Consider the following 9,560-nt stretch of genomic DNA (forward strand, 5'->3'; position numbering starts at 1 on the left):
CTGTTGAGTTTAAGGATTATTAGGAAGTATAGGATAGACTAGGATTTGGTCCTGCCTTATCTTGTACTCCAAGTTAGTCTTTGTACTCCTATATATACGCCCACGAGGCTCAAGCAATACATAAAAACTATTTCATCAAATCCCTCACTTCCTTCTAACATGGTATTTATCGCAAGTCGATCCTAAACCCTAGCCGCCGCCACTTCTGCACCCACGCGCCGCCCTCGGGGCGGTCGGCCTCCATGACCGCCGCTGGGGGCCGCGCTGCTCGTACCTAGGATTCGTCCGCCGGCCGTGTTGACCGGCTGCCCTAGAGAGTCTTTTCCCCGAGCCTTGCTCTGGGGTTTTTTCTCTCCCACCAGTCATCTTGATCGCGCAGTTTCTTTTTGGTTTTCTAATCTATTCTTGATCGGTTTGCGTCGCCCACCACCGTCGTCGACCCCGAGCGCCTCTACTCCGACCCCGACGCGACCAGCCGGCCTCTCCTCTGACCCGGCGGCCACGCGCGCCGAGGCAGCCCGTCAAGGCTAGCCGCCGTCCGCGCGTCGGTCCGCCCGTCGCCCTGCGCCGACCGTCACCGCCCTGCTCCGACCGGGACACCTGCATTGCCCCGACCCGGCGGCCTCGCGCCATGCGACGGCCAATCATAGCCGTCGCTCGCGCGCCGGCCCGCCCATCGATCCACATCACCGACCTCCGCCGTGTCTGCACGGCGCCCGGCGGTCCACCTCGCCGGCCTCATCCTCGGCTGCGTCAGCCTCATCGTCCGCCTCAACTCGGGCGCCGCTGCTCCATTGGTCGCTTGGGCCTCGCTACCCGTGCGCCGGTGTTGCTTTGGCAGCCCGGGTGCCGGTGCTGACAAGCTCGTTTGCATGACGTCCCACGCCGTCCGTCGTCGCCGGCTTCATCTCGGACTCCGCCTCCACCGAGCGACGTCCCCGACCTCGCGCGTGATCGGCTTGATCACCCGCTCGCCGCCGCGATCCGCCTTATCTACGCCGCGCGACCGGCCTGACCCGTCGGTTACGCGCGCCTCCGCATGTCCCGTGAAGATCGTCCCCGAGTTCAGCGCGCCTCTCCACCGATCGAGCATCGGGCTGCCGCTGCGTCGCCACGTCGGGTCGCAGCGCTGCCGCCCCGTGGTTCTCCTAGCGGCTGCATCGACTCGTGCGTTACCGCTGCGTCACCCCTTCGGGCTGTAGTGTCGCGATACGCGGTCCCCGCCGCCGTCCCGAGGCCGTCCCCGCGGTTGCACTGACTCGCGAACCGCCGTTGTGTCGCCCCTTCGGGCCGCAGCGTTGCGGCCCGCGGTCCCCGCCGTCGCCCCGACCCGCCTGCCGCCGTTGCGTCGCCCCTTCGGGTCGTAGCGCCGCGGCCCGCGGTCCGCTCCGCCGTCACCGCGCGTTGACCTCTCATGGTATGCGCCGCGCCGTCTTCCTTAGCGCGGGAACGCCACCGTCCGCGCCGATCTTCGTCACGCTGTCAGGGTTCTTCGCCTACTTCGAGCACCGCCGCCGCACTCCGAACCTAGCCGCCGCCGCCGCTCTTCTTTGGCCGCCGCCGCCGCCCGTCCACCCCCTTCGTCTTCGTCCAAGCACCAGCCCGTCGCCAGCGTCGCCGTCATCTACCCCGACCACTTCATCTACTCTGACCACCGTTGGTGACATCGGCCCCGCGCCGATGGACGCCGCAATCGTCGTCGAGTTCTTCTCTGCTGGCCCCTCCGACTTCTCCGACATGGCGTACAGCTCGTGCAGGTCCCTCGTCTACGCATGCCCAGTGCTGGCAACACTGATGCGTGCCTTCATCCACGACGTGTCCCCGGGCCTGGCAAGCCTGGTCGGCGCTTCGTCAACTTCGTTTTCGTCCGTCTACGCATGCCCGGTGCTGGCAACACCGGTGCGTGCCTTCGTCCACGATGTGTCCCCGGGCTTGGCAAACCCGCCGCGACGCGTCGTCAACAACATTTTCTTCCCGATGCACCACTACTTCGACACCACTGCGCCCATGCTAACTCGGCGCCCCCTTGCGCCCGCGGCTCCACGGCGACTTCCTTGACACCGGCTACCCCGACTCGACATCGACCACGGCATTCTTTGCATGGCTACCTCGACCACGGCTCCACCACCCACGCTCTCGGCTACATCGACAAACGGCACAAAGGGCTACCGCCTGCTTGAGCAACCTCGTTGGTTTCCACTCCAGCCACGACTCCGCGATGCGTCGACCGTTACGACTGTGGGGGGGTGTCCGTCGGCTTGCCTTCAGATTCTTCTCCAGTCTCACCGTCTGCGTCGCTACCGTTGTGACTGCGGGGGGATGTTGAGTATAAGGATTATTAGGAAGTATATGATAAACTAGGATTTGGTCCTGCCTTGTCTTGTACTCCAAGTTGGTCTTTGTACTCCTATATATACGCCCACAAGGCTCAAGCAATACATAAAAACTATTCCACCAAATCCCTCTCTCCCTTCTAACAGCAACGAAAAACGTTGGGTTTTCCATTGTCAAATCCCGAACGTTTGGGACTTACCGGCATCCCTAATGAATGCAGCAAATCGTTTGCCTCTGTATTTTAAAAAAAGAATGTCACAACGTTAATTCACCAACTGCAAACTAGGACTTTTAGAAATGATGGGAGCATCTGATTGACTGAATACACAATTGGTATCCCATAATGCATATGGATAAACCTGATTAATTACAATATATCAGATTTCGAGCTGTGAATCTTGTGATAGTGGGCTGGGTAGCACGTGGATACTACTACTCCACTAGACAGAAGCCCGGCCTGGATGTTAGGCTTTCGGGCCATGCTGCCCATGCTAAAGCCTACTTCCATTCCAACACATCTTCGAGCTACACGCACGACGACGTAAACATATACCTTGACAGTAAAATTCAACAATATACTTTGCATTCACACTGTACCAAATCAATCAACGTATTCGTTGATCGATCGGAAGCTCGGAGCGATCAACGGAACTGGACGTTGGAACGGTAGTTTGTGTCGGGCTTCCAGTTGGCCGGGATGACTTGTTTGGCCACCAGCGTCTTGCCGGATTCGCTGCGGATGCGGAGAGAGAAGGGGCCCTGCAGCCGGCGCCTGGAGTCCATCCGCCAGATGGCGCCCCACGAGTGGCGCATCGCCGTCCAGTACCCCGTCGGGCGGCCGTTCCTTGACTCCATGAGGTCCATCTGCACCACGGTGCCCTCCCGGTTCGCGAACTCCACCAGCACGGCGAGGTAGTTGGGGTTGGAGCCCCGCTCGACGTGGAAGTTGACGTTCAAGCCCGGATGATTGCATGGCACCCTGCATGCATGCACCGACGGAGCTGATCAGTGACCGGAGCCCCAAGAGTTCGCTTGGAGTACTACTGTGGTCAAGGTTGTGCCAGAGACGTTACGGACCTTTGGAACTGGATGTCGATAATGCCGGCGTGGCGGAGCTTGTCGTTCTGGCCGGGCTTCGCCATGGCGCCGAACGCCGTGCCGCTGAGGTCAAAATGGTACTTGGCCACAGGGTAGTAGTTCATGTCGGTGATCATGACCGTCTCCGGCTTGCCGGAGCAGGCCTTGTTATTGACGCATCGTATCTGGAAAACCAAGCAGAAAGTCAACTAATGCGCTACACTACACGTAAACATGTTTTCTTGAGCCGAGACTGCTACCCACGCACTATTACAGAGTAACATGTTACGGACTGCTACCCACGTATTTCATCAGTGTGTGAACGGAGCTACGTACGCACTGTTAGCTTTGACTAATCTAGTGTAATGACTAGCAGCAGCGTCGGCGCTGTAGTATACTAATTAATTTATCATGTACACGTACCTGGTAGCAGGCGCCGCAGCCCATGCCGTCCTTGAACAGGGGCTCGTTGCCGCAGGAAGTCATGGACATGAACGGGTACTGGTTAGTGTGCTTGTAGCCGCAAGCACCACCTGCACAGATCGATCGACATTGTTATTAACTATCCTAAGCTGGCATTGTGTAACGTTATAACATGCGCCGCCGGCCACCACCGGAGCATATGCACGTACGCACGTACCGTTGTCATCGGGGCCGGCGCCGGTAGGCGCGCCGTACCATGTGGCCTTGGCAGGGAGCCATGACCAGCTAGCCTTGGAGGCTTTGGCCAAGGAGCCGGTGTAGTTGAGCGCCGAGTGGGCGCAGCAGCCATACGTGAGAAGAACGGAGACGAGTGCAACAAGTGCAACGGCATTGGCAGAGACCCGAGCCATACTTGCACTAGTAGCCAGTAGTACTTGTCAAGTAAGTCGGCAGCTGTGGTCTGATGGCCGGACGGATCGGCATTGCCGGGGGATTTATAGGGCAGGCCAGCGGGCAAAAATGAAGTGGGAACGGCGACAATGGCCGCTCAACCTGTACAGTATTCCGTGTTTGAGCTAGCAAGGTCACATGGGCAATGGCTCAAGGAGCGAATCATGGAGGAATTTAGTGGCATTGCCTTACGTGCTTCCTACTATAAAAATGACATCTTGTCAGTGATCGCATGTTATGCCATTGGCGACTTGGCGTACACTCGTACGGCACACCGGTACCCGCTGCGTAATAAGTACTCTGGGCGCGCAAGTGACGCAAATCGGGTGCTGGTTGCAGAAAGTCAGATGATTTGTGTGCCGTTGGATCAAACCTCACGCTACCCTGATTCTGACGCATGTTCTTCCTCCTTCTGGGCTTCTCTTTCCAGCGCCCTCTGTTCCTGTGGCTGACTGGGTCGACGCACCTCGTCCAGCAACGCGCCGTCCCTGTGGCCCGTCGCTACGTGCCTTCGGTCTGGACTCCCAAGACTAATTAACCCTAGAGCTTACTCCTTTGCATCCTCCTTCGCTGGAGTTGCCTTCGTGTTCTCACCTGCCACCAGCCCACCGCCACCGCCACCGCCACCGTCATGCCTCTATGGACCCAAGATAAATCATCGGAAATGATACCTATCTGACGTTAGGTACGAGCACATCACAAATCGAACGTTTTTTATGATAAGTTTAGTGACACAAGAACAACAGGTTAGTTGACACACACGGTAATTTTCTGTCAAAAATAAACTAAAGCACGAAGTAGACATCTTACCAATTAAAATTGTCATTCTTGCGTCACTGAACTTGCCATTGGACACATTCGATTTGCCCTATGCTTACACCCAGTGTTCGAGCGTTATTAGATTCGTAAATCATATCATCAATTCGTCGCTAAAATAGAAACTCAAATCATGAATGTAAAAAAATGTGTTTGCCAATTCCAAACTAAGAATCTTATATAATGAAAAGGAGTTATAGTGCTGAAACTTTTTGCTTTCTGGAGCAAATTTTTTTTAAAAAAAAAAGGAAATGCGGAACGGAGACTGAAATGGAAACGGAAATAGAACATTTCTCGAAACAGACTTTCGCCTCGTTTTATATATAAAGTATTACAACCAAGTTATTCGGCCGAACGATACAAGGTGATGAGGTCGCCCTCTTACAAAGCAGATCCCAGGATACCCGGACAACACAAACGCATACAACTATGAAACCGAAAGAAAACATAGGACATAGGACAGCTAGATTACAACACCGCGAGATGCCCCAGGACACCTAAGCTCCACGACAATACCCTCACGAGGGGAAAGGGCACCAAGCGTCGCCATTGTCGAGCCTGAAACAAACCAGGGTTTTCACCCAGAGCTTTGGCATGAAGAGGAGAACCACAACAGCGTCCTCATGAGGATAACGGCACCCACGGATGTCGCCGCTGTCGGTGCAGTGCTTTCGCTCGGTAGCTCACCCGTGCCACCACGAGGCCCCAACACCCGGGAGGCGCACCAGCCTCCAAATCTGGATCTGGGCACCCCATTGCCAATGACAAATAGTGTGCCTGAGCTACCCGTCACTACACCCCTTGCCGCCCCGACAACCAAGAAGCATAGCCGCCACCACCGGCATGGCACCCGCCGACGAGCCATCCATGCAGACCACCATCCAGACCGCCGCCCCAGCATCCATGTCTCGAGACACCATCGACCATCCTCATCCCAATGCACCAACCACAGTCGGAAGAGTAGAAGACACCTTCTTCGACTCCTAGCCCTGCATCAGCCACTAGGTCTGGGTCAACACCTCCACCGTAGGAGGCGTCCACACCTGTGTCCCCATCTTGTCCCGATGAACTGAAGGGGAGCACAACCTAGCGGCTAGAGACAACCGCCGTTGAGCAAGCCTCAGCCCAAGTCCACTAGTCTAGGCCAAGCAGAGCTCACACAACGCCACACCCGTAGCCATCGGCGCCGATAAGACGGACGACACAACAGCAACAAGAGCACTACACTCAGATCGCCGCCACAACCGAGCCATCGAGCTGGGAGGACAAAGGCGAGGACAACACCTGCGCATACTAGGTCGGCCCCATCACGGGCACACCGTCGGCCGACATCCACAACCAAGAACGCGCACTGCCACACCACGAAGACAGCTGATGAGCCCGCCACCTCCTGCACGGAGTCGTCCCTACACCACCTACCCGGACCAGGACTGCACCACCCTGCACAACCCCCTCCCACTCCACCGGTCGGCCAACCAGCCACCCTAGGGCTGCCAACTAGGAGCCATTGCGGACCAACACTCCTCGAAAGCTGGCTCAAGTTGTTTATTATGATACCTCGGATTCATGACTCCTATGCAAGTTTTACATTGATAAATTTTAGTACCAATGTTGGGCCTTCTGGAAGAGTTCGACGATAGATAAAGGGATTCAAGGGAGGCCCCATAACCGCCACACACCGTAAGATGCGTTTGTGGTGGAACAAAAAGACATATTGCTGGTGCTTAATGTTGGCTAAAGTGGAACAAAACACCGGGGCAAAAAGCCTAAGTCTTCCACCCTTGGCCAGATTTTAACAGGTTGAACAATTAAGCTTGATAACCCAAGATATCCATGTTGTCACATGGAAAGTACGCTGCACCTGCAACTAGCAACGCTTTAAGAGTGGTTGAGCAAATGGTAACATAGCAAATCAAAGGTTTGCTAGGTAGTGGAGGTTAAAGGTTATATCATGTCAATATAGAGGTTGTAAACATGTGGTAGGTCGCAAGACCAAACGATTGCATCAAGACATCTAGCAAGTAAGGTAGTAATGGTATCCATGGTAACGATCATCCTTGTCTGTTATCCTGCTTTAAAGAGGAACAAACACATGAAGCATAGTTGAACGAATCCTTGCACTTCGTATCGTTACCGAACTCTAGCAAGAAGAAGCAAAACCAGAAAGAAGCAAACGGTAAGGTGAATAAACAAGGCATGGCATAAAGCACAAACACGAAAGATGGCATGGCATAAGCAAGAGAAGCAATTACTACATATTAAGTGAAGCTCGATATGCAACGAGTCACATATCGACGAAACTCCAGGTTAGGACATTAGGTTCAATCCCGTTTATATACTCATCAAGTTTAAATGTTCATTATCATGGCAAAGAGTACAATATAAGTAAAAATCCTTATCTAGGCAATTTAAATGAGGCCGGAAAAAATAAATAGCATCTCCTGAAAAGCCTCATATGCAATTAAAGGATTGACTACTGTTCTGCCATTAAACAATTTTATAGTAGTTAAACAGGAAAAAGTGCACCATTGTGTCATCTATGCATTTTTCTAGTCCAATTACATTCATGATTTATTTAATTCCGAATTACGGTTAATTATTTATGATTAAAACCAAGTAGCATTTCAGCAATTTTAATTCAAACAGCAAGTTAAATATTTTTAACATAGATGAGAGGCAAATAACTAGAATCTACGCGAAAAACTGAGCAAGAGTCACATATAACATGTTTAAATCCGACTTATGGGCATTTAGTTATTAGCGATTTAAAAATGATGGCATTTTCTGTAATTTCCAATATGCAGAAATTATTTAATCGTGAGGGGCCGAAACTACTGCTACATAGGCCGGCGCTGATATTAAACTATGCATGCAGGCGCTGGATATTAACCTACGCCTAATGGGCTGGCGCAAGAAACAGGAAGAACGTCAGATAGAATAAAGCGTGCATGGCACATCATCGCGAAATCACTAATTAAGGAGTACTCGTTGCAAAGAACACTCCATCTTCCCAGGTCACGACAAGTGACGCACATGCAGCGCGCCACTTGTCGCAACCTGGGAGTTTTCCCTTTTTTTCGTAGATTCATTTATTCAAAACGTTTTATCTCTTAAACCGTGCGTCCAAATCTCAAACCGTTTTCACCACTGGATTCCTCGCGTCGAGATCTTCAAAACTAGATCCCATGTGATAGGTTTTGACGAACTTTTTTTTTCACGAAAAAACCGGATGAAAAAAACCGTACGAAAAAACCAAACCGGGAGCACGGTTTTTTTCCTTTCCGAAAGAGGCACGCCCGTGCCTCTCGCGAAATCACAACCGTGCCTCTCGTGTAAGCAAAACCGTGACTCTCGTGGAAACAAAAAAAAACAGAAAACGCGTTTTTTCCCTTTTCGAAAGAGGCACGCCCGTGACTCTCGCGAAAGCACAACCGTGCCTATGGCAAAAGCAAAACCGTGACTCTCGCGAAAGAAAAAAAACGAAAACGCGTATTTTTTCCCTTTCCGAGAGGCACGGCCGCGACTCTCGCAAACGCACAACCGTGCCTCTCGCGGAAGCAAAACCGTGACTCCTGCGAAAGAAAAAAAACAGAAAACGTGTTTTGTTTTTCCCTTTCCGAGAGGCACGGCCGTGACTCTCACGAAAGCACAACCGTGCCTCTCGCGGAAGTAAAACCGTGACTCTCGCGAAAGAAAAAAACAGAAAACGCATTTTTTTTCGTTTCCGAAAGGCACAGCCGTGACTCTCACTAAAGCACAACCATGCCTCTCGCGAAAAAAAAGTGACTTTTCACGAAAGAAAAAAAAAGTAAACGCGTTTTTTCGCGTAAAAAAAAATTTCAATTTTTTTTTTGTCAAAACGCTAAGGAAGACCGGGGAAAAACCAAAACGTCGGAAAAAACCGGGAATAAAACCGTTTAGAAAGCCGAAAATGCGTGCGGAAAAATAAAATAAAATAAAATCTGAAGGGAGCGTCCAGAGCGCGACACGTGGCGAATGGCTGAGAGCGCGCCAAGTGGCGCTGATCGTTGCGAGGCTCCCGAAGGAGCGCTCGTTAACTAGTTGCTCCCCACATCATCGAGGCGGTCGCACATGGGTTGCTCACCTTCTAGGCCGAAGTCCGGTTGATGGAGAAGCGACTGGGCTTGGAGGTTAGGGCGCTGGGCTCGGACCACGGGGGACGGACATGCTGGACAAAAATATGAGCATTATTTGTCATATGCAAATTTTATCATGTTGTGAATTGAATAGGTGCAACAACTTGTGTGACTTCTGTAATGGAAATATGAGCTTCCTACTAAAGAAATGCAAATATGAGTGATACGTAAAGAAGAGTAGAACAATAAATCATTGCCTAATATATAGAAAGAGTTTCCAGTTTGAAGTCAATCTGGTTCCTTTTATCCAATTTAGCAATACTATGTTTGTAAAGTGGTCAATATTCCCAACTTTTCCTAAAG

General features: G+C 52.3%; 1 protein-coding gene across 1 annotated transcript; it reads right to left on the reverse strand.

Moving 5' to 3' along the window:
* Positions 1 to 2,623: 2,623 nt before the first annotated feature.
* Positions 2,624 to 4,289, reverse strand: LOC123168899 (expansin-B2). The gene is made up of 4 exons (XM_044586764.1): positions 4,052 to 4,289; positions 3,835 to 3,944; positions 3,412 to 3,596; positions 2,624 to 3,313 (listed from the first exon to the last, which is right to left on the reverse strand). Exons 1-4 carry the CDS (start codon positions 4,242 to 4,244, stop codon positions 2,977 to 2,979), a joined length of 825 nt encoding a protein of 274 aa, XP_044442699.1. The 5' UTR covers positions 4,245 to 4,289; the 3' UTR covers positions 2,624 to 2,976.
* Between the last annotated feature and the right edge of the window lie 5,271 nt (positions 4,290 to 9,560).

The sequence above is a fragment of the Triticum aestivum genome, chromosome 1D, assembly GCF_018294505.1.
Source record: "Triticum aestivum cultivar Chinese Spring chromosome 1D, IWGSC CS RefSeq v2.1, whole genome shotgun sequence".
Classification (NCBI taxonomy): domain Eukaryota; kingdom Viridiplantae; phylum Streptophyta; class Magnoliopsida; order Poales; family Poaceae; genus Triticum; species Triticum aestivum.